General features: G+C 40.4%; 1 protein-coding gene across 1 annotated transcript in view; it reads right to left on the reverse strand.

Annotated features, from left to right (window-relative positions):
- The window catches only part of LOC122792320 (serine/threonine-protein kinase Sgk1-like), a 111076-nt gene that overhangs the window by 66988 nt on the left and 18570 nt on the right, over positions 1 to 25518 (reverse strand). Inside the window, exons 3-6 of the mRNA XM_044060113.1 lie at positions 23931 to 24003; positions 13769 to 13812; positions 13607 to 13664; positions 11506 to 11589 (exon numbers count right to left, since the gene is read on the reverse strand). Coding sequence (XP_043916048.1) covers positions 11506 to 11589; positions 13607 to 13664; positions 13769 to 13812; positions 23931 to 24003 — 259 coding nt within the window. The remainder of the gene's footprint in view (positions 1 to 11505; positions 11590 to 13606; positions 13665 to 13768; positions 13813 to 23930; positions 24004 to 25518) is intronic.

The following is a 25518-nucleotide window of genomic DNA, read 5'->3' on the forward strand; positions in this document are numbered from 1 at the left end:
AAAACAGCATTTTCTAAAATAAAAGAACATTGGTGACAACTCCCACGTTTTGTCGTATCTTTGAGGTTTAACTTAACTGGTGGGGGAGAATGCTCAAATAGGAACTTAAGGTTTATTCCCATTTTATACATAAAAATTGGGATTCTCTCCTAAAATCCCTGCCAAATCAGGGTGGGTTCTAAAAATCACCCAGTTTTTAAAAATAACATCCTTAACTTCCTTAGACCCACATTTATAGGGAACAACCATATTATTAGTAAAAACTCATTACTCTTATTTTCTTGAACGGGGGCACCTTTTCAAACTCATTTCCCAGTAGTGGCTTGTATCTTGTACCCCATCCTTCCAATATTTCACTAGTTGCCTTATAGATCAAGCTGTCTTGGTAACCCCTCTCAAGGAATATTTGACAAATTTTACCAAGTTCTACCTTAAAATTAACTTCATCTGAGCACATTCTTGCTGCCCATACTATATGACCTTTTACAATGTTTCTTTTGTATGATGGGGATAAACACTCTCATAATCCAAATAGCTATTGGAAAATGTGTTTTTTTCTAAAAATTTTGGAACCAAAACAACCATTAACATCATCCTTAAAAATAGTAACATCAAGGTAATCTATACTCTGATCTGAGTATGTCCTCGTCAACTTAAACAAAATGGCGAAATATTATTTAAAAATTCCAGAAAAACACTAATGTCCTCTTGTAAACCCTTACAAAGGATAGCAAGTCCCCCCTGTACCTCACCCCCCCCATGGGGGTCTGTGCCCTCCCACCACCTTCAAATTATACCTTCCAACTCAGAGATCACACTACAGTGGGGAAAAAGGTAAATTTCCCGATCCGCTCTGTACCGCAATCTCTTGTAATAAGGTCGACCACACAGTGCATTCGCTGAACCAGGGGCTCACACACATGAAGATTCGGCAACACGGATTCAGCCAAAAATAATTCGACATCCTGTGGTTGCTGAACCTTCACATGTAACTTTGATGGTAAACTGTGTACATATATATATAGTAAGTAGTAATTATTTACATCAGTCAGGAAAATATAGTGAGATTAGCTAAGTACTAAGTTTCTGTATCTGTGTGAATCTACCCATCTGTGTTATTTTTTAATATTTGCTGTGATTGAAACTCTGGTGTTTATTGCAAATAAATGTTTAGTATTTTTGTGTTATTTTTGTTATTTATCATTAAATGCATTTAAACTTTTTATTGTGGCTGGTCTTTTAGGGAATATTTTAATCTTTGAGAGTACTTATATTTATTTGTTGACACTGTGGCCACTCCTGAAAGCCTTGCTGCCTTCGTCAAACACTACCATTTGTATTAGTATTAAGTTTACTAAGTATAATTGGATACCCTGGTAATAGCCTTAGAGTAGCTGGCTTTGGAGTGTTCTGGTGGCAGCTTCTACCTTATAGTCCGGGCAGGGCATAGCTGATAAATCTAGGTGTGTAAAATCAAATCTAAAAGTGTGTGTGTGTGTCAGCTACTTGCAGCAAGGACACAGAGCACTAGTTTCACACAGGGTGGTAGAGGACTTGGCTTGGAACACTCAACTGAGGTCTCAACTCTACAGCTATGTCAGTGAGGAGTGTTATTTGGGGCCTGGAGAGAGCGAGGGAAACCCAACCACAGGATAGAGTGTGTTCCCTGTGTGCTCTTAAGGGAAACTGTGCCTGGTACAGACAGCTGCATCTGGAAATACTGTGTGTATCTATCTTTGTTCTAAGTGAATGTCCCTCACTGGTGTCATTAGTGAGTATTGAGGCTCCTTGATTCCTGGCCCAGAGAAGGATGTCACAGTTATGTTGTTGGTTCCAATTATAAAATCTTTTCCTTTTGCTAACGTATGATTTTCTTGTAGTAGGCTTTCTTGCCTCCATTAGTGCCTGTTGTATGTCCTCAGTAAACAGGTACTTAAATGGAATTAAGACCCCATCATCCAGGTATTCATCTGAAAATGATTGATGTTGGAGATTATCAAACAGCCCTGTTCTTGTGTTAGTAGATCCAGTCTGAGAGGAAGCTTATGGTAATTGCCTTTGGCCATTTCTGAAAGAGAACCAAAGTGCCTAGGCCAGAAGACAGTCACCACAGTGATCTTGGGGGATTCCTTATGAATATTCAGACATACCCTGAATACTGGTGGAAAGGATGTAAAAGCATACAGGAACGTTCCTGTCCAAAGAAAAGAAAAGAGATTGGTCTTCCAGGCCTTCTTACATAGAGTCCTGGAAGAGCGAGCAACTTGCCAGCTGACTGTTCAAAGAGGAGGCAAAAGGGTCTACTTGAGGAACTTCCCACAGATAGGTCAAATGTTGAAAGAACCCCTGATCTTATTTTCATTCGTGAGGGTCTGTCCTGGTCCTGCTCAGCTTGTCTGCCACACAGTTGTGCTCTGACAGAATGTAGGTTGCCTGTAGAGTGAGATTGTGTTGTGCAACTATATCCCAAACTAACATGGCTAGTCTGCAAGGGGGTATGACCTGGTTGCCCCTTGCTTGTTGATGTACCACCCAACTGTGGCATTATCTGAAACCACTTGAAGAGGTCTTGCGGGCCAAAGATGGCTCAGATAGTTGAGTGCCTTGATCTGGGCAAGCATCTCCAAGATATTTATGTGATTGCATCTGTCTTTGGTGTCCCACACCACTTGTGCTTTTATCCATCTTGAAACTGCTCCCCAAGCAGAGTCCAAAGCATCTGTGGTGATTGACTGCTTTGGAGCAGGGAGACAGAAGGGGAAATCTGGATTTAAGGATATCTGTTGTCTCCACCAAAAGATTTATCTTCTAACAAACCACAACACTGGGATTTGAAAAGATAAAGGGTATTGATGCTGGGACCAAAGACATTTCAGATACCACTGTATCTTTCTCATGTGGAGTCTTGCCAGGAGAAACACGAGTGTCATAGATGCCATGAGACCCAAAATCCTGAGGTATTCCCTCACAGTGATAGAAGTCTGAGTGGCAAACCTTTGACACAAATCTACATTAAGATCTATTTTTTCCTGTGGAAGAAAAGCTCTTTGAACTGACTAACTAATTGACATCCCAGGAACACAATCCTGTGTGAGGAAGGCAAGAAAGAGTTTTGAATGCTCTCTTGGAATCTCAGATTGTGTAAGAGATCTTTCACCAGAGAGAGAAAGAGAGAGAGAGAGAGATTCCTGACACTCTGAAACAGACTCTGCAAGGATAAACAGTTTGTCTTTGTATAGAAAAAAAGGATACCAGTAGCCTGCAATGAGCTATAACTGGAGCTCAACACCTTATGAAGACATGGTGCAGTGGATGGTCCAAAGGGTATGGTAGAGAACTGATAATGTGATCCAGACACACAAAACCTTAAGAAAATTCTGAAGCTTGGATGAATAGGGATGTCATGATAAGCATCTTTTAAGTCTAATGTTACCAGGAAACCTGAAAGAGAAAGAAGAGGAAGAAGAGGTTACAGGTTGTGAAGTGGCATTACTTTGAATTAGGGCACTGTCACAGACAGCATTAGAAGAGAAAGATCATAACTGGTCTCCAAGCATTTCTTTTTTTGGCACTAAGAGCATCCTTGAATATAAACCTTTCTCTATCTGAGAAGGAGAAACTGGTTCTATCAGTCCTTGAGACAGCAGGTGATGAATGGCATTTAGAACCCATTTGTCTGTAGCAATCTGTTGCCAAAGGGGAAAAATGGAGATTAAGATTTTCTAAAAAAAAAAAGAGGGCCAAGGTGATTGTGGGCAACAATGTCTCTTGAGCAGTCATTCAGACATATTGGATTGTCCTTGATTTTGGGAAAGTCAGATACTTCTTTTTGGAACTCTCTTGCCATTTCTTCTTAAACATCTATTTACCTGAATTCTGCTGAGACTGTTTATTCTGTATTCAAGCAAAAATTGGCAGAGGAGAAAGAAAACCCCTTGTACAATTTGGAAAAGAAGGGCTGGAAAATCTTAGGGATTCCCTGTATCAGCTTGCCCCTTTCTTCACACTTTTTGAACACCTCTGCAGCAGAAGGGAAAAATTCAATATTTAACCAAGGGAGAATTTAGAATAATTTTTAGCATCATCTGGAAGGTTCTGAGAATGCAAGCATGAAACCTCACTAAAATCATACCAGTGGCCATAGCCCTGGAAGATGTATCAACACAGTCATACACACACTGCAAACAATGAGTGGTGACCTGTGCAATACAAGAAACTAAGTTATTTAAAGCAGAGTTTTTTTCAGAAGAAAAAACTACAGATAAAACATTTGTCATACTTTCATAATTTGTCAGAAGGAACTTTAACGTATGAGCCTGGTAATTCAAAATTTTGAAAATCAAAATTGCAGAAATATATAGTTTTTTCTCATACATATTAATGATTTTCCAATCCTTATCAGAAAGAGTAGGGTCGGAATTAACTAAGTACTTAGCAGCAGTGGGATCAACTAAGGCTATAGCTGCTGGGTCAGGTTTGGGAATAATGTACAAAGATTTAAAATACTGTGGAACTCTTCACACTTCCATGATGCCTGTCAATACTTGCCTTACCTGTCTTTTCCTGCTTTTATGTCTAACTTCGATGCAAGCCAGTGTTTGATAATGATTGATGACTGTTCATAGATAAGTCTGCATTTCTATTATTTGTGTTCCTTACTTCTTATGGAACTATTTTTTTTTTATTTGAAGTCTCTGCTTCTCATGTCACAGTCAATTCTACAGTGACAGACTGATTTTATAAATGGAAGATCACGTCTCCAAATATAGGAACATAATATGATGTATGGATCCGACAGAACCCAATATAAGAGAAAAGAGTTAAATGAATTAATACTAGGTATATTTTTAATGGTGACAGTCATGCTTTGGAGGCAGAAACATTTAATCCATAAATATATGAATTGAATTAACCTGTTTGAAAGTAATCCTTCTAAATTCACAAGTTTGCAAAACAGTAAGAAAGATGTAGTAGGAATTATGCCCCACCAACTCCTAACCATTTAATTACTTTCACCACATCTGAAGAGTGCAGAATCAGCAATACAGGTGCTGAACTGTGACCTACATCACTGAATGTATGGCAATCCCCATCCTTACCTCAATGTGCATTTTTCCAATACAAGTCCAGTGCACACTGGCAGAGTGTCATTACTGGCACAAAGCATCAACCCCATTCATACTCTGCTATCTATAGCAGTGTGATGAAGCAACATAGTCCTGACAGCTGTAATCTATTCTGTGTCATAGAAACCATTTCACATTTTGACTCATAACCACCAAGTATAAACCAAGGGAGTGCAGGTTAGAGGCACAGCAGCTAAACTCAGAGAATACCTATATTAATACCTCTGTCGGGTATAATATGATATGAAAGATTTTACTTTACAAAAAAATTTAGCCTGTTTTTCTGTCCATATGATTAGAAAACTATAATTTCACCCCGTGGACATAAACAGACTACCCATCTTCTTTGAAGAACACATTGTTATGTTAATTAATTTAGAGTAACTCATTCTAATTCACAAGAGTACATCTGGAGAAGACTTACAACAATATATCTTATTACTTATTTATTCGGGCAAAAGCAGAGATGTACAAAAGTGATAAATACATGCATTCAATTAACGATACAAGCAATTCACACCATAATAAAACATCAATGAACATATATATTATATGGCAATCTGTAACTAGCCTTTCAAACCATGAAAGCTCTGACCTGATCTCCTCCTCTTTTACAGTACAAATATTGCAATGACAGATTCATATATGAATGTTCCCACCTCTTAAACAAATTTCCACATCACATCAGGATAGCACTTTTGCTGACCAAGGCAAACCTATAGAATTGGATGGACAGGCTAAAATTCTTTCCTGATGTGAGTTGTGCTGTTCTTGTTGAAGCTGGAGGGAAAATATGAATATGGTTTATTATAATGGTCTGTGGACTGATTGCCTAGCATTCACACACATGGACACACGCAGACACACACACACACACACACACACACACACACACACACACACACACACACACACACACACACACACGTGACTGCACGTTTTGGCATTTACAGTAGGAGTATATGTGTATGTGTGCGAGTGTTTGCGGATTAGGGTTAGATATGGTGTTATTTGTGTGTATTTATGTGAAGTATGTGTGACATACCTCTCAAAGTCTTGGAGCAGAAAATCTGGGCAAAGCCTAAAATGATGGGGGGACAAATAGGGACAGATTTTAAATACTGCTCTTACAAACTTAGAAAGTTGATAGAATATTAGGTTTTGCATTAGCATGAATTTTCCAAAGGATGTGGAGTCTTAAACTCAAATGTTTGTCATTTCATTACTCCAATCCTTGGCTATTCACCAGACAGGGACAGATATTAGGGGGAACACACCAAAAATATGAGGTAGAAATCTGGACATCCTGTGAAAACCAGCACAGTTGAGAGGTATGGTGTGTGAGTGCCTTGTGTAGTGGTACTGTTTAGGAAAGTTTTTTTTTTATAAAGTAGTGTAGGGTTGGGGTTAAAGGCAGAGGCAGGGTTAGGGATAGCACACATAAGCAAGGGTGTGTCCCACCCCCCCTTCTCATGTATGCTAATCCTATCCCAAACCCTGTGGCTGCTCCTAACACTAATCAAACTGGAATAGTTTTGTTAAGAAGCAGTGGAGATGGGTATCTTTTCAATGCTAAGAGTGCTTAAAAAGCTGAAACAATTTTGTTAACAAATGGTTCATGGAATTACTGAGTTATGTTAAGATGTGTGCACTTAACTTTCAGTTCTCATCAGTGTTAGGTTTAATCAAATAATTTATCTTTTTAGCTTGGCTCAGTAGATGACAGAATACTGTCTTGTCATACAGACCCAAGACAATCACAACTTACTTAACAGAAAATAAGCTTTCAGCAAGAAAAAAAAAAGGATTTCTCAGACTGCGTTCTTCTTCTCTTTCGGCTGCTCCCATTATTGGTCGCCACAGTGGATCACTTGTTTCCATTTCTTCCTGTCCTCTGCATATTGCTCTGTCACACCAACCACCTGCATGTCCTCTCTCACCACATCCATAAACCTTAACTTAGGCCTTTCTCTTTTCCTGTTACCTGGCAGCTTCATCCTTAGCATATTTTTCCCAATATACCCTGCATCACTCCTCAGCACATGTCCAAACCAACGCAATCTCGCCTCTCTGACTTTGTCTCCAAACCGTCCAACCTGAGTTGACCCTCTAATGTACTGATTCCTAATCCTGTCCATCCTTGTCACACCCAGTGCAAATCTTAACATCTTTAACTCTGCCACTTCCAGCTCTGACTCCTGCCCTTTTGTCAATGCCACTGTCTCCAACCCATACAACATAGCTGATCTCACTACCCTCTTGTAAACCTTCCCTTTCATTCGTACTGGTACCCGTCTGTCACAAATCACTCCCGACACTCTTCTCCACCCATTTCACCCTGCCTGTACTCTCTTCTTCACCTCTCTTCCACACTCACCATTACTCTGAACTATTGATCCCAAGTATTTAAACTCATCCACCTTCACCAACTCTACTCCCTGCATCCTCACCATTCCTCTATCCTCCTTCTCATTTACACACATATATTCTGTCTTAGTCCTGCTGATCTTCATTCCTCTCCTCTCTAGAGCATATCTCCACCTCTCCAGGGTCTCCTCAACCTGGTCCCTAGTCTCACTACAGATCACAATGTTATCTGCAAACATCATAGTCCATTGGGCCTCCTGTCTGAGCTCGTCTGTCAACCTCTCCATCACTATTGCAAATAAGAAAGGGCTCAGAGCTGATCCTCGATGTAATCCCACCTCCACCTTAAACACATCTGTCACTCCCATACTACTGTCACACTACCCCTGTACATATCCTGTACCACTCTTGCATACTTCTCTGCCACTCCTGAATTCCTCACACAATACCACAACTCCTCTCTAGGCACCCTATCATATGCTTTCTCCAAGTCCTCAAAGACACAATACAACTCCTTCTGACCTCTATATTTCTCCATCAACACTCTCAGAGCAAACATTGCATTTGTAGTGCTCTTTCACGGCATTAAACCATACTGCTGATCACTAATCATCACCTCCCTTCTTAACCTAGCTTCCACTACTCTTTCCCATAACTCCAAGCTGTAACTGATCAGTTTTATCCCTCTGTAGTTACTACAGCTCTGCACATAACCCTTATTCTTAAAAATAGGCACCAAAACACTTTTTCTCCACTCCTCAGGCATCCTCTGATTTTCCAAGATTTCATTAAACAATCTGGTTCAAAACTCCAAAGCCATTTCTCCTGAGCACCAACATGCTTCCACTGGTATGTCATCTGGACCAACAGCCTTTCCATTCCTCATCCTCTTCATAGCTGTCCTTACTTCCTCCTTGCTAATCTGTTTCACTTCCTGATTCACTATTCCCACATCATCCAACCTTCTCTCTCTCTCTCTCTCTCTCTCTCATTCTCTTCATTCATCAGCCCCTCAAAGTACTCTTTCCATCTGCTCAACACACTCTACGTTATTGCTTTAAAAAACTGCAGTAGTACATTTCATTGTGCAGCTAATTCTGGTTCACCCATGGAAAGGAGGATTATGGAAGCTCAATGGATTTTGACACTTGACCAATGAAAGTATAAAACCAGTTGTTTTTTTTTTATTTTGCTATTTCAAACAAGATTTTATAGCTTCACAGAAGCTAAAATATGTAAGGACAGTGTTTAAAGAAGATTATACCATGACCCCCCCAAAACGTGCACGCTGATTGGCCAGCGTGCACATTGTAAATCAAGTTATACTAATGGAAAAAGGTCCGGTTGCCCGGACTTTTTTCCATTAGTATAACTCTACTAAAACACTGTCGCTATGTTAAATGGGTTTATCATAGCGAGACAGTTTAAAATAAGCAACGGAGATCTCCGCTGCTTATTTTAAAGCTGTCTCGCTATGCTAAACCCATTTAACATAGCGAGACAGGTTAAAAGCAATGGAGAAAGCAAGATCTCCGTTGCTTTTATTGTTCGCTATGTTAAATGGGTTTAACATAGCGAGACAGTTTTAAAATAAGCAACGGACATCTCCGTTGCTTATTTTAAACTGTCTTGCTATGTTAAACCCATTTAACATAGCTTAACAGTAAAAAAAGCAACAGAGATCTTGCTTTCTCCATTGCTTTTGACAACTCTGATGTACTGCGCAGGCGCAGTACATCAGAACTGCCGGATGCCAGACATCTGCGGAAGGGCAGTAAACAGGCATTATACTATGCCATTATTTAAGAAAAGTAATAGTTTCTTTTCTTAAATAATGTCATGGTATAATAGCAATAACCCACTTCTGGGTGTGGGTAATGCTGTATTTACCCACGGTTGGCTTTGTTTGGTCCCGAGGGCTTCGCTCTCGGGACCAAACCACGCCAACCATGGGTAAATCCAGCATTACCCACACCCAGGCGTGGGTTATTGCTATATTAAATCCCTGAAGACTGGGAAAAACATCCAATAAAATAATGTGTTGCATTATAGTTTGAATTTTTGGTGAAAATGTATAGTATATACATGCATCTGTAACCTCTTCTCCCATATGGAGTTTGGGGTATCACATCAGCAGTGATGATCATCTAGTGCCAACTTTCACACTGCTGGGTGGCACCCCTGCAATGATTGTTCTTCCATACCCCCCAGCTCAACCTGTTCGAGCAGAAATCTGTACAAAGCACAACACGAGCTTCCTCAGAGTCAGTGTATTGCAAAAACCATACTCATTTTATACTCAGTTAAACTTGGTGACATCATCAAATTATTCAATAAAACAATTGACTGCTCCCATTGATCAACTAATTAATCAATGTAAAACAATACACCTCTAAAAACTCATTTAAGATACTCAAAAAACAAGTTCACTTGTCTGTTAAGAATAAAATATACATATATATGTATAAAATACACATTACAATACCTAGTAACATAGTTTTTCACAATAATAGGGAACACAAAATCCAACAACCTCTCAAGGGCTGAAACCTCACTACAAGGTGGAGGAATGAAGGTGCTTCGCCTTGAAAGAATCTTACAGCTAGAAGTTTCCATGTTGTTGTCACCTTTGTAGTTTTCGTGAAAATATATTTCTAAGTTTAGTATTCTTTGCCTTGCCCTGGGAAATGTAACTGCAACACAAAGAACATAGTTTTGTGTGTCACCTGTGAGGCATTTTATATAGGCATGACCACTGACAGGATGGTGGAACATCTAAGAGCTATCAAAAACAAGGACTCCCACAATGCACTTTACATCCATAGTACCAATTGTAAGGAATTTAAAAAGTTTGTGTTTTTTGTGATAGATAGAGTAATGTTAGAGCAGGGGGGTGATATAGGAAACAGGGTAGCATTATTAGAAACTATGTGGCAGTTTAGACTAAATGCCACTAGATACCCTGGAATCAATGACTACATTTCAATAAAACCAGTTTTGAAACATAAGGCTAGTATCATATAACACATAATACAATTGTATCAACAATTACATAATTTATAGAACAAAATCAAATTATATGAAATTAAATAAAACAAATTAAATTTTATGAAATGTTAGTATTGTATATATGGAATGTGTTAACTATTATTATGAAAAAGTATGTTACTAGGTATTGTAATGTGTATTTTATACATATATATGTATATTTTATTCTTAACAGACAAGTGAACTTGTTTTTGAGTATCTTAAATGAGTTTTAGAGGTGTATTGTTTTACATTGATTAATTAGTTCATCAATGGGAGCAGTCAATTGTTTTATTGAATAATTTGATGATGTCACCAAGTTTAACTGAGTATAAAATGATTTGCAATACACTGACTCTGAGGAAGCCATTCATGGTGGAATAAAAGAATTTTCTTCCAAGGCTTGGTTTGTGGTTTGCCCTGTTTTGGGAACTTTGAGTTTTTCAATCTGTACAAAGCCATCAATAATGGGAAGGGGCAAAGGCCCCAAAATATGAACACTTTTTAAATATTGCTCTTACAAACTTAGAAAATTGATAGAATAACAGGTTTTGCATTAGCATGAATTTTCTGAAGAGTATGAAGTCTGAAACTCAAACATATGGCATTATTTTCTGACTTCAACCCTGATAAATGCCAAATGATTTGCCAGAAAACCACAATTTTATGAGAAACATACCAAAACTATGAGGTAAAAATCTGGACAATCTGTGAAAACTGTACAGTTGAGAGGTATGCCACCCGCACACATGTGCACTGACACCTATCGCCAATTTAAAATGTCCAATCCACCTACTTCATGTTTTTGGAATGTGGGAGGAAACCGGAGCACCTGGAGAAAACCCACATGAACACAGGGAGGACATGCAGAGCAGAAGGCAACCCCAGAACCAAACTAGAAAACCTCTTTCTGTGAGGTGAGAATGCTACCCACTGTGACATTGTGCCACCCTATATATAGTATACATATAAAAGGAAAACTTACTTCTTTCTTCTTCAGAATCATTTTCTTCTGTAAAACTTTGACTGCAAAGTATTTCCCATTGTCTCTATGCCTGGCTAGAACAACCTAAACAGAAAAGCAGTGTATTTTAAAAATAGTCATATCAGTTAAAGTCTTAAGCAACTTCCCACTGGTTTCCAGTTCCTTTTTAATATAGTACTTACAAACAGTGAATTAGTGCAAGATATAATACCAAATTATGGATCTTCTTATTGAGTACCTCTTAGTTCCCAGTACACAACATGATCTCATACATGTGCAGTGTTTTTAGGGAATTGACGTAAAGCTTACATCCAAACCTTGCATCAGTCTGTATATCTAGATACATGTTTGATAAATGCACACTAAAGACAGACATGCCTTCTTTCTAAGGCATACTGCATCTAAGTTCAGACATAAAAGAGCCACAGCCTAGTACCAGATAATATTACCTGGTGTACTGTAGGTATATCATAGTAGATCTACTTCAGTAGACCAACGTTTCACTTACCTGAGTCACACTTGGCTGAGATGAAAGGACCAACAACTTCAGAAGACTGACATCTGAAACATCACATCCATGTGTACAGTGATGATTTAACATATGCATGCTCTTAGTAAATCAGTCTATATATCCATGTGTGCAGTGAACATAGCACAATGTATTGATATGTGCAGAGAGTACATTAGTCTATAGTGTGTGTGCAATGACCCAGTTTAATTTCTCCAAGTCTTTTGGGTTTCCAATACTATGATGGGAATGGACCAAAATCTTAAATCTGGGTATGATCAAAGTTCATGAATTAATATTGTTTCAATCTTTGATGTTAGCAAAAAGTGCTCTTTGCAGCACCCACAATGTGCCCAGAACTGATTTTCTGTAATTCATACAGAATTGCATGTATTGGTAGCATCTCTAAACACAACTGTAAATTCTTTTTTATAAGACCCATTGCCCCCTAGTATTGGAACTGTCTGGGTATCCTTTTTCCACATTGTTCATGCTTCTGCCTACAAATCCTGATATTTTATGACTTTGTGTCCCTCTCTGTAAGTAAGACAATGCAATCACTTGGCGTATCAATTTCAATTATCAATGCCACTTTTATCTTTTTCCTGAACTACTATATCTGGTTTCTTGCATCTATTTTTGAACTGTTGGTAATGGGTAATCCTATGTGATATAAACTTCATCATTTTCTACAATGTTTTTGTGGCTCATCTTTCCACTGCTTCTAAAGTACTTCTATACCATAGTGTTTGCACAAACCCCATTGCAACAATCTTACTACATTAGTGTGCCTTTCAGTATACAGGCCATTTGCCATACGTGTACCACAACCTGCAACCAGATGAGCAATTATTTCCAGTTCTTTTTAAGGACCTGCATTTATCTATTTCCCCTACTGCTTGCTCAATGGACTTTGTAAACCAATGTGTATACAGTCCACTGTCTTCGGCTGTCATTACTAATCTTTCATCTTTTGGTTTAAATTCACCTCTCCTTTACCATTCCTGCATCAAATCCTAATCGATGTGAAGTTGGTTCCAGGAGACCTCTGTACTGCACTTGCCCCAATATTTATACGTTTTCCACATTTCTTTCCTTATCATCTGGTCTTTCTCACTGTATTCATTCTTTTGTTTTTTTTTTTGGCATATTCAGTTATTGCCTGTTTTTTTTCTACTTCTGGTTTGATCTCCATTTCTATATGGCCCCAGTAATGTAGTCTAATACAATTCCTTATACAGAAACCTTTAAATAAAATTTAGATAAATTTATCAAATTTTAAGTTTTTGTTCCATTTCCAGATATGTAAAAATAAATGTCCCCAGATATTAGAAAACTGTAACCCTTTAACATTAGTGACCCAAGAAGTATATCTGAAGCAAAATTTAAGACAAAGGACTGGTGGTAGAGGTAAATGTAATACATACGACAACTAAATATCTGCATATCTGTCCAAAACATTATGCAGACACATTGCCAACACAGAGAATATTTGAAATATGAATAAAATTTCAGAACAATGACATGTAAATTATTTATAGCAGAAATGATTTGCATTGATTAAATTAAAAGTTATTAAACAGAAAGACCAACCTTTCCAAAGCTGCCTTTTCCAATTATTTTGAGGTAGTCAAAATCAGAAGGTTTAACTCTGAAAAATAAATGCAAATGTCAGTTTTAATTGGAGAGTTTTCTTAAAAACACTGGCAAATTAAGACTTAAACTTTACACATTCATACAAATGAAAATGCTTACAACGTTTCTGTTGAGCTGTCAAGATTCTCAAAACCAAGATTTGTCTGTAATGATAAAACAAGAGATAATTTCAATGTCATTTATTTAATAAACTACTTAACAACTTACTGAGAAAGCACTCACTTGTTGGTTAGAGCTGAGAATAGATAAGCATGGACATTTGCAATAGTAAATGTGCAATCCCATGTGAAAGTGATTACTCTTTTCTTTCTAGGTTTATAAATAATATCCCATGAGAGTGACTGTTCTGTTCCTAACCTATAAATGTATAACTATCACATAGCTGGACACATGGAACAGATGGACGAGCCACTAACTATATATACATGCCTTACATAAAGATGAAGGTCAGACTGTTCTTTCTAGCTTGGAATTGTGACAATATATCAATGAATGAATTAAATAAAAGCTCACACCTGATAAAAAAGTTCTAACTCCTGATAATGTCTAAAAACAACTTAATACAGAAGTATATATTAATTTATTTAGCAACGACAAATATTACTTATACAAAATGCATCTAAAGCATGCTTGCTACTTTTGAATAAAAACTTGTAAAAAAGAGCTACTATAACCATTTTGGGAATTAATTAGAAGTTATGTACCTACCATAACGTTCCATGTTAGTTGTCTTCTCTCGCCTTCTTTCTTGCTGGATGGGTTCGGAGCCGATCCTCGGCTCCGACTCGGCACTTGCTTAGCTTGAGAACTCCTTTTACCAGCTCGAGGCAACCCTATATCCCATGATGCAAGGCGAGACTACCTCAGATCTCGTTTGGTAGCTAAATAACCCTGCCAATAAAACTAATCCCAAAGGAAGAGCAAAACTAGCCTAGAAGAACTAGGCAAAAAGTTCTAAAGATAGACTCTCTAGAACTAAGGAGAGTGAATCTGATAAAGAGAAACTCATCAAGATATGTCCAGGCCAGGGGGAAGGAGGGAGGGACGCAAGAAAGAAGGTGAGAGAAGACAACTAACATGGAACGTTATGGTAGGTACATAACTTCTAAATGTTAAGTTGTCAATCTCGCCTTCATTCTTGCTGGATGGGACCGGCCCCTAGCACCTGTATCCCGGTGGCTCAATGGAACAGACTCTTGAGTACTGTGGAACCAAAACTGGCTCTGTCCCTGGAGGCCAAATCTAATTTGTAATGAGAGACAAAGGTGTGAGGAGTGGCCCAGGTAGCTGCTGCACAAATGGTATCAATGGGTAGCCTATCCTGAAAAGCTGTAGAAGTGGATAGACTCCTGGTTGAGTGTGCCTTCAGTTTCGAGGGTAGTTGCTTGCCTCTGAGCGAATAAACGTATGAAATGGTGGAAGATAACCATCTGGACAAGGTCACTTTTGATACTGGGAGACCTTTCCTGTTTTCTGCATAGGAGACAAATAATTGATCTGATTTCCTGAATTGTTTAGTTCTATGCAAATAATATCTGAGCTGACGATGGACATCCAAAAAATGCAGCTTTTGTTCAGCTCTGTCAGAATAATTTGGGAAAAAAACTGGTAGATCGATGGATTGATTAATATTAGTTTGAGAAACAACTTTGGGAAGAAAGGATGGATTTGTTCTCAAGGATACCCTGTCCTTGTGAAAAAACAAGTAAGGGGAACGGATGCAGAGAGCTTGAATCTTGGATACCCTCCTTGCTGAAGTGACAGCCAGTAAGAATATTGTTTTCCAGGTCAGTAACTTCAAGGAGCATGAAGCAGATGGTTCGAAGGGGGGTAAAATCAGGGATGCTAACATCAAATTCAGATCCCATTGTGGAGGAGGATGTCTTATTGGAGGCTTTAGGAGAAAAATTCCTCTCAGAAACGCTTTGCATAGTCTATGTGACATAATGTTATGATCTTGCAAGCCAACATGATATTTGGAAATAGCCGCCAGTTGAACTTTGACTGTTGATGAAGAAGATCCTGACTGAAAAACTTCAGCCAGAAAATCTAAAACAGAATGCACAGGTGCAGTAAAGGGATCAATGTGCCTGGAGCTTGCCCAAAGGGAAAAACGTCGCCACTTGCTAGCATAAACCGTTCTGGTGGACGACTTCAAAGAAGCTATTAAGATATCTCTGACAGGATCAGAGATCATAGGAAGCCTGGCTAGGGAAGGAAGTGGAGCAACCAAGCAGTGAGGTTGAGAGAACGAATGGCCCGGTGCTGTTGACCCGACTGGTGGATCAAGAGATCCGGAACTGGGTCCAGATGCCAAGGCTGCACCAGGAGGTGACGATGTAGGGTCGGAAACCAAATTTGTTGAGGCCAGTAAGGGGCAATGAGAATCAACTTGGCTCTCAAAACGGTAGCTTTCTGAATGACCTGTGGAATTAAGGGGAAAGGAGGAAAGGCATACAGAAGTTCCCGGGGCCAATCCTGGGTTAGAGAGTCTCTCAGGGGTTGGCCTGGTAGGGGAAAGAGGGTGAAGAAGTCCGGGCATTTGTTGTTTTGGGGTGTAGCAAAAAGGTCGCAACAAGGAGTGCCCCACTTCAGAAATATCTCGTCCACTATCGATTGATTGAGAGACCACTCGTGAGGCATGAGAATGGCTCTGCTCAGTCTGTCCGCTAAGAGGTTGGACCTGCCGGGGATGTGCGTTGCTATCAGAAACCGATGAGAGGAGATTGCCCATTGCCAAAGTCTGAGAGCTTCTCGACACAAAGGATAGGACCTGGTCCCACCCTGCTTGTTGATGTACCAGACCACAGACATGTTGTCCGTTTGAACTGCAATAGTCCCCGCGGGAAGAAAGTCGTTGAGGGCTTGCAACGTTAAAAGCACCGCTCTCATCTCCAGGACATTTACGTGCATATGGTATTCGATGGGTTGCCAAGTCCCATGGACCATCCTGCCCTGATAATGCCCCCCCACACCCGATCAGAGAGGCATCCGTAGTGACTGTGGCAACCGGAGGAGGGGGAACAAATGGTCGGCCCTGATGAAGTAGAGGGGAAGATATCCACCAGGTTAGATGAGTCCTGCACGATTGTGTAACCAAGATTTCGTGCCTCATGGGAAGGTTCTGGAATAACCACTGAGTGAATAACATCCACTGCAGAAGACGCATGTGGAAGCGAGCTAATGGTAGAAGTACAATGGCTGCAGCCATAAGACCTAGAACCTTCAGAACTAATCTGGCTTTGACTTTGCTGCTCTGCAATAAGATCCAAACATATTTTTGGATGTCCAGAATTCTCTGATCTGTTAGTCTGGCTAACATACTGATGGTGTTTAATTCTGCGCCTATAAAGGTGATAGATTGGCAAGGCAGCAGAGAAGATTTTTTGAAATTCACCGATATTCCCAACCTTTTGCTAAGCTGCAGAGTGTAGTCTCTGCTCTGAAGAAGCTGATGCTTGGTGGTGGCGGAGAGGAGCCAGTCATCTAAATAAGGAAACACCTGGAATCCTTGACATCTCAGATGAGCTGTGACCACTGCCATGCATTTGGTAAACACTCTGGGGGCTGAAGTGAGGCCAAAGGGCAGGGCTCTGAATTGATAATGACTGGTCCCTAGCCGAAAGCGGAGAAACCTCCTGGAGCGCCTGTGTATCTTTATGTGATAGTACGCGTCCTGAAGGTCTATCGAGCACATCCAGTTGTCCTTGCCCAGAAAGGGCAGAATGGACTGAAGCGTGACCATCTGGAATCTTGCCTTTTTGACAAATCTGTTTAGATTGCTCAGGTCTAAAATAGGTCTCCAATCTCCCGTCCTTTTGGGGACCAAAAAGAATCTCGAGTAGACGCCGGACCCTACTTGGTCTGCTGGAACAGTCTGGATGGCTCTTTTTTCTAGGAGCTTTGAAACCTCCTGTATTGCCAAATCCCTTTGACCGGGTGAGATGTCTGGAAGGGATTGGTGAGGTACGGGATACCTTACGAAGGGGATTTTGTAACCCTCGGATATGATCGACTGTACCCACATGTCTTGTGAAAAGGAACGCCAGGCTACTGGGTACAGCGATATCCTTCCCCCGACTGCCTCCAAGGGTGGGCAGTCGGGCAATACCTCAGGGATGCTGAAAGGGCTTATCAGGAAGAGGCTCCCTGTTGCCCTGATTCTGGGGACCCCCCCCTGCCTCTAGGGCGGCGTCTATTATTGTTACCCCCTCTGCCTCTGGGGGTAAACTGAACACGTGTGTCCGGTGCTGCTCCTTGGGCTTTACGGAACCACATCTTTCCTCCCTTCTGACCCTTGGGATAGGGTCTAGAAGGGGTGGAAAAATGGACTCCCACGGCAGAAAGAGTTTTGCCATCTTGCTCACACCTGGTCAAGGTTTCCTTCACCTGAGGTCCGAACAAAGCCGAACCGTCAAAGGGGGTATTGGTGAAGGATGCCTTAAAGGGGTCCGCAAAATTACAAAGCCGCATCCAGGCTTGACGTCTAAGAGCCACTCCTGTGCCTGCGGCTCTACTCGCTCCATCGGCTGCATAGGATATGAGCCGTATGGAGGAGTTGGTTAAAGAATTTAGGATTGCTAGCTGTGAGGCAATCTTGTCCTGAGCCCCAGCAGCTGAAGGATCCTGAATCACTTCACCAAGTTCCTTGAGAATATCTCTTTGAAGTCTGGTGAAATGACAAAGGTAGTTCAGCGAATGCATAACAAAGGTCGCTGAAGAAAACATCCGCTTACCATACCTATCCATGGTCCTAGAATCTTTGTTAGGAGGATGGACAGGCACGGAAGGATCTGCAAGTTCCTTCTTGGTGGCCGCCGCCACCACCATAGCATCCACAGAGATGCCCTTAGAAAGAAACTGCTTGTCTGAAGGGGCCGTAATAAATTTGGATGGCCTCCTGGGGACAGGTTCCACAGAATCTGGGGCTGCCCACGCCTTCCGAGCCACTACCTGCATGAGTGGGTCGAAAGGCGGAGACACCCAGGAGGTGGAGGGTCGGGATCCAAAAGCCTCCAGGTATACCTACTCATCCTCGGAGGGGTCAATGGAAGGCCAGTTCCCCCTCTGTTTGAGGAGTTCAAGGATGTCTGAAAAGGAGACATCCTCAGAGGGGGACCGTGGGGAACCCTCCGACTCATCTAAGTCGGTATCAGATGTTGTAGACTCCGGGGAGTTTGTGTGTTTCCTCTTACACGTCCTCTTCCGCGGGGGTTCTACTGCGGGATCAGGAGAAACCTCGGAAGAGGAAGTTATTCCCAATGGGGAAACCTGGGGCGATGGATCCCTGGGCCTGAGAGCAAGAGGCTGGCAAGAGACATCAACAGGCACCGAAGAGGGAGGAGCTAAAGGGATGGACCGTTGACCTGGCTCAGGTGCCAGGACACTCCTCATCACCTCAAAGGCTCCCCTCCCAGGGAGACCAGAATACTCCCATTCTGAGGAGACAGGAATTCCCGGTTCCACTGAGAGAGAAGGCTCCGAGGCCGATGTCGGTGCCGAGCTTACCAAAGCCGAAGCCCCGAGAGGGAGAGCGGGGTCGGACAAGGGTCCGATGCCACTAGCCCCCTCGGAGCTGACAAGGGAAACTCGACGACCGGATCCCTCCAAGGAAGGTCTCATGGAGGAGATCGGAGCCGAAGACGACAGAGCCAAAAGGGGATGTATCGGTTCCGGTGCCGACACGGTCGCTGTCCCGAGTAGCTCCGGCTCCGAACTCTGGAGGAGAGTCGGAGGAGGAAGTTCAAGGGGAAGAGTAATAGCCGAAGTCTGTTGAGACGGGCTATGGAGCATTTGGGCTAGTGCCTGTGACTTCAACAGCCTGCTTACCACCCTCTCTAAATCGTGGTCAGACAGCCTGGAAGATCTCGAAGATCGGCTCCGATGACTCCGTTCCAACAAAAAAGGAGACCTCGGAGCCGAATGGATCAACTCCAAAGAAGGGGACCGAGATCTCTTCTTGGACGAAGCCATCGGAGCCGACGTCCTCTAGGTTCCAGATGGAGCTGAAGGCTTTTCAGCTCCGATACTGGATAACACGTCGGTGCCAGCCGGAGCCGACAAGGCAACTGTAGATTGAGTGTCGGAGCCGGTAGGAACCGACACTACCACATCAGAGGAAGAAAGATCAGCTCCAGCTGGAGCCGATCTCGACTCCGAAGGAGTCGGAGCCACCGGGGAAGGCTTAACCACTGTAGCCTGAACCTTAGGTGGCTTAGAAGGTTTACTCGACCCAGTCTTAGAGGGTGAACCTTCTGGCTTTAATAAGCCATGGAGGATTAACTTGTTCCTCCTCTCCTGCAGGACTCTCTGGCTAAAAGAATGACATATAGCACAGGAGTCCTGCAGGTGTAAAGGCCCCAGGCAGTAAACACAAGAAGTGTGACCGTCTGTCAGAGACATCTTCTGACAGCACGAGTCACACTTCTTGAAGCCTGAGACCTTTCCTTCCTTAGACATAGTCGAAGCACAAAACACACACACACACTGAACAGTCACACTATTAATCCCAAAACACACACACAGATAGGGATTAAGAAAGAGAGGCCTAAGCCTAACTGAAATATTATTAACTTTACAAATTAACTTTAAAGTTTAATTAAGGGGAAATAGGGTGGGCTGTAGAAAAACTACACACTATTCTGACTATTAAGAAGAAAGGGAGAGAAAAAACCCTGACTAAATTGTTTGAAATTTCAAACTCACCTGAGCTGGCAAAAAAGAGACCTCTTCGCAAAGCGGCAAACGAGATCTGAGGTAGTCTTGCCTTGCATCATGGGATATAGGGTTGCCTCAAGCTGGTAAAAGGAGTTCTCAAGCTAAGCAAGTGCCGAGTCGGAGCCGAGGATCGGCTCCGAACCCACCCAGCAAGAATTGACAACTTAACATTAATTCTTGAGCCTCTGGAATTTTAGAATGCTATAGCCCATGAATGGGTGTGGATATTGCAGAATTTACTCATGGTTGGTGTGATTTGATCATGAGGGCAAAGCCCAAGTGGTCAAACAAGGGAAACTATGGGTAAACTATACTATACTATACTCACATCCAGGACTGGATTACTGCTATTATACAATGACATTATTTAAGAAAGAAACTGCTTACCTTTCTTAACTAATGTCTTTGTATAATTGCATATTAGTGTTCTTCCGCCTTCTTTATGCTTTACGGATATACTGTGCATGTGCATGGTCTGTATAGCCACATGCTTGCACAGTACATCAGTACAGTGCTAAGAAGCTGCTGCGAAAAAACAGCATACCAATATCAGTTTCCCTCTGTGTCTTTTTTTTTTAATTATTATTTACTCAAGGGACAGGACAAGCATATGAGGATAGTGGAAGACATTCTCCCAAAGTCTGAACAGTTGAGAAGAAAGGTTACAAAGACTGAGATCAGTCGTATTACCAGTACTTTACATTTCACTTCCAGAGTTTTGCAGAACGTCCTGTTTTTTTTTTTTGTCTTATATTTTGCTCTGTCCCTCTTAAAATATCTGAAGAAAGCATATCCTAATAGAAAGTCCGGAGGCTCAACAATAGTTAAGCGACTGGACTTCTTTCTTTTCGGATATGCTTATTTTATAATGGGAATGCTGACTGGAGTGTCCAATCAGCATGTGTGTTTTGGAATAGTAATGGACTTTTACTGTAGTATTGTAATCATTTTTAAAGAGGAAGTGCATGAATGCAACAATGTATTTTGTTTCAGTTTTTGGTTGTGCACATGGTCTTAGAATACTTAATGGCAGACATAAAATGCTAATTTATCATGAAATTTCTGCCATTGCTTGAGTCTGGATAGTGACATCACATGATTAAAATGTCCACACTGATGGTTTAAAGGAAAACTCCACCTTAGAACTAAAAAATCTTTTGACTCTACCTCTGCTTTCTGAGTTATTTATGACACCTCAAAATCACTTTGACTGCTTCTTATATAATTTGAATACATTTTCTGCAAAATGACAGTCAATGGGGCTTGATATATCAATGTGATCTTATTTTTCTTCAATACTTTCTCTTTCCCATAATCCTTTTCAAGTCTGCTTTATATGAGTCATGGTAGACATAAGGAAGTAGTGGTGTATTCCCATGCCATCGACATATAACGGGATTAGTGTCAGTAACTGGCATCTTATATATTGCCTGTAACAGGACTGCTTCTTTTATTTCTTGAATGGCCCTCATTTGTGTATGTCTCATGACGTGTTTTATGATATACTGAGGAATTATACAGCTGCAACCAAAACAGCTGCTAAATTGCAGGCCTTTGTTCAAAGTATCTTTTAATAGTTCAAGTTGAATTGACAGCCCCTCCCCTTACACTTTGGTACATGTGCTGATACTTTACAAGAATTACAAGAAAAAATATTTCTTGACATTTCTCTGAATGTCACAGACATCTTTAATTCTACATTCAAGTAATTTTAAAATGTAAAGTAGTATAAACAACAAACATTTAAAGTTTAAAGCTTAGCATTTCAGTACTGTGATGCTGCTTATGTAAATTTGTCGAAAGAGGTGCCAACTACCTTTAAACCACTGACTGATCTAATTGCTCTGTTTGCTATGAAAGGAATGGCTACCTCACTGGCCCTCTTCAAGAGAAATCTTGATTAGTGGATTGGAAATAGAAAGTTCACCCCAGGGATCACTCCAGTGGCTCTACTTGATAGAGTTACTGGGAACTGACATTGGGCGGCACAATACACAAAGACTCCAGGGCCGTTAGCCTAGTACACAACTATGAACCTATGAACCTATTAAAAGCAGAGTTTAATCAGTGTAAGTTATCTTTCTATCTCTCCAGTAAAGACAATGGAAAACAGTTTCACACCTCTCTGTCTTGCTTCCAGCAGCCTGAGCGCCTGACTACAAATTTCTCCATGTATGTAGTATGTCATGCAACTGTAGACAAATTCCTCTGCAACTTTTGTGAAAAGTTAAGCTTAAAAGAAAGTGGGTGTTTTTCCCTTTCTTTGATACCAAAGTGAGGAAATAAAAGTTTTATGAAGTACAAGCAGGTTTCAGGTACCTACACACTACTGAAATCATACTGTAGGGAGAAAAGCAGCCTCAGGGTTGAGTTAAACTGTAGAAGAAGGTGGAGTTTTCTTTAAAAAAAAATCTTGCTGAAGTTACAACTTGCATGTTACAGCTTTGCTGCCAAATACTCTAGTAATCACTAACATATACCTTCACCAACATATTTAGAATTATTTTGGACAGGACCATACAACCCTTTAATCTCAGAATACAAAAGGATATAACACAATGGTTATTGACTGTTACTGACTTGTGGTGGTGCTGCGGTAGCGTTGTCGCCTCACAGTAAGATGCTGTCCGGTTCGATTCTCAGCTAGAAATGTCTTCTACGTGGAGCCATGCGTGAATGGGTATACCTTCATTGAAGGTTGTGTGTCAGAGCTGGCAACTCGGCACGTAAAAATTTACTGCCAATCATTAGCGGACCGGAGTTCCGCTGTGGCGACCCCTAACTGGGAAAAGCCGAAAGACACAACAACAACTGACTTACTGTATTAAAATCATAGCCAACAACCACTGCAGCAAAATCACAAGTACGGATGATGTCAAGATATAGTTAAAGGGTGGTGGCTCAAATGCAGCTGCCACATCATCAATAAGAATTCAACAGCAGGCTGAAGAAGCTGGCAGTCCTGTAATGAATAACAGTGAGAAATCCTAACTGGGTGGATTTAGTGTCTGTTATACCATGTCCTTCAACCTTTGTGCACTCTCAATTCATTTCATCTTCAGGGTGGGGCAAACGTCATTAAAGCATATGAGGATGATGGGGAGAGTACTTATGATAACACAAATGACTGCCAATTTAATTTAAATTCAGTACATTGTGATAACCTTTCATGTTGCTAATTTAACAAAATAACTGCAAACAGAGGAAGGCTTCCTGATGATGATAACTTGAAAAGTTGAAAAACAAAATAAATAAAAACATAGTAAGATAAAAACAATATTTTAAACAGACACATTTCTCAACTGAATGTGTCTGTGACATATTTTTGAACCCTTATTATATGGAATAATAATAATAATATCAATTTGATCAAGGTCACACAGTGGCTAAACCAGGGCTGAGAGAATCAAACCCTGTATCACAGGAACGACAGTTTCCAGTGTTATATCCTGCACCAGCTACAAGATTTAATGTGGCTAACACACACAATTTAGTTGCATCATACAGTCATCATGGAATGTCACATCATTATAGAAATACTCACTAAAGCAGAATTATTTTGCTCATCTTTTTCAGGCTTATTCTGGTCAAACTGCAAGAACACACGAACATCAGGACTGTTGGAAAAGAAGGAGAAATAATAAAGTTTAAACAACTAAATTGGTGCCAAATAATGTAATTACTACTGTAACCACTTGGTGGCAGTCATTTATTGGCATAATATGACCTGTTCTGTTTGGTATGACAGAACTGAAAATATTTGACAGAACACTGCATAATATTCTGCCAATGTCATTACCTGTATGTCGTCATACTTTTCATACTCTTAATGCAAGAAATCTGGACAAAGCTAAAGTAATGGTGGTGGGGTGGGCAAAGGCCCAAAAATACAGACAGATTTTAAATATTGCTCTTATAAACTCAGAAAGCTGGCTAGAATAACAGTATTTGTTTTAGCATGCATTTTATGAATGATATGAAGTCTAAAACTCAAATATACGTCATCATTTAGTTATTATTTAATGCCTTCAGTCATCCATGATTGTCCAGAAAACCACAGATTTGATAAGGAACAAACCAAATATTTCAGACAGAAATCTGGACATTCAGTGAAAATCTATACATTTGAGAGGTATGTATGTTGTGAAGTGCACCTATTTGTGTGTGTGTGTGTGTGTGTGTGTGTGTGTATGTATGTATATATATATATATATATATATATATATATATATATATATATATATACTTGATGCAAGTTAAACATTTCAGTAACGGAAATATAAAGGCTTATTGATTACAGGAAAAAAATATTGCAGTCATTTCCATTTAACATTTACCTCTGCTTTCACAATGGCTATGTTTTTATGTACTGGCAATTAGATGTGGCAGTGTTTGGTTTTAATACATCTTTAAATGCATGGAGAACTTCAGTACAGGTCAAAAGATGTATTAGCATCAATACACAAAGGATTTATTGTATTGCTTTTCCTCTCCTACAGCTCATATCAGTAGCACTCCATGAACTCACTGTCTGCAAGCAATCTGCCACTGTAGTCTACATAGGCTTTGAAAGCACATGCATTAGAATAATTACAACAAACAATTGTACATTACAATTTGTAATTAAAATGGTAGCTTTCATGAGCGTGTATTTGACTTTATCACATATATTTTCTTTACATATTGCAACACATGCAAAAATCATAGTGAAGCCATACTTCACAACTATAGTTTACTATATTGGTAGATACAGTGCTAATACCAATAAAAATGTTTTACATTTGGAGTTCTGAGACCCAGTCCATTGTGATAAGCATTTTCAAATTACTTAGGGTGAAGCATGTCTATAATAGATGCTGGACAGAAAACCAGTAGACCATTCTACCTTCCTTTTCCAAAGGCGCTGACAGAATCAGTGTATAAAAGCATGTTTATAACCTAGGCTAAATCTGAGGGATCGGGAGTTTTGATTTCAGTGCTTGAGCACATTGGTAGCTAGGTAATCTCTGCTGTACATCAAATATCATGCTTGCCTGCTAAATTCTAAAGCTGTATAACTAAGCTGGCCTGAACCCGTGTGAAAATGTTGTCTTAATTATAGATTAGTATGGTTTTAAAACAATATTACCATG

The sequence above is a fragment of the Protopterus annectens genome, chromosome 1.part2, assembly GCF_019279795.1.
Source record: "Protopterus annectens isolate FY-2018-M chromosome 1.part2, PAN1.0, whole genome shotgun sequence".
Lineage (NCBI taxonomy): Eukaryota > Metazoa > Chordata > Ceratodontiformes > Protopteridae > Protopterus > Protopterus annectens.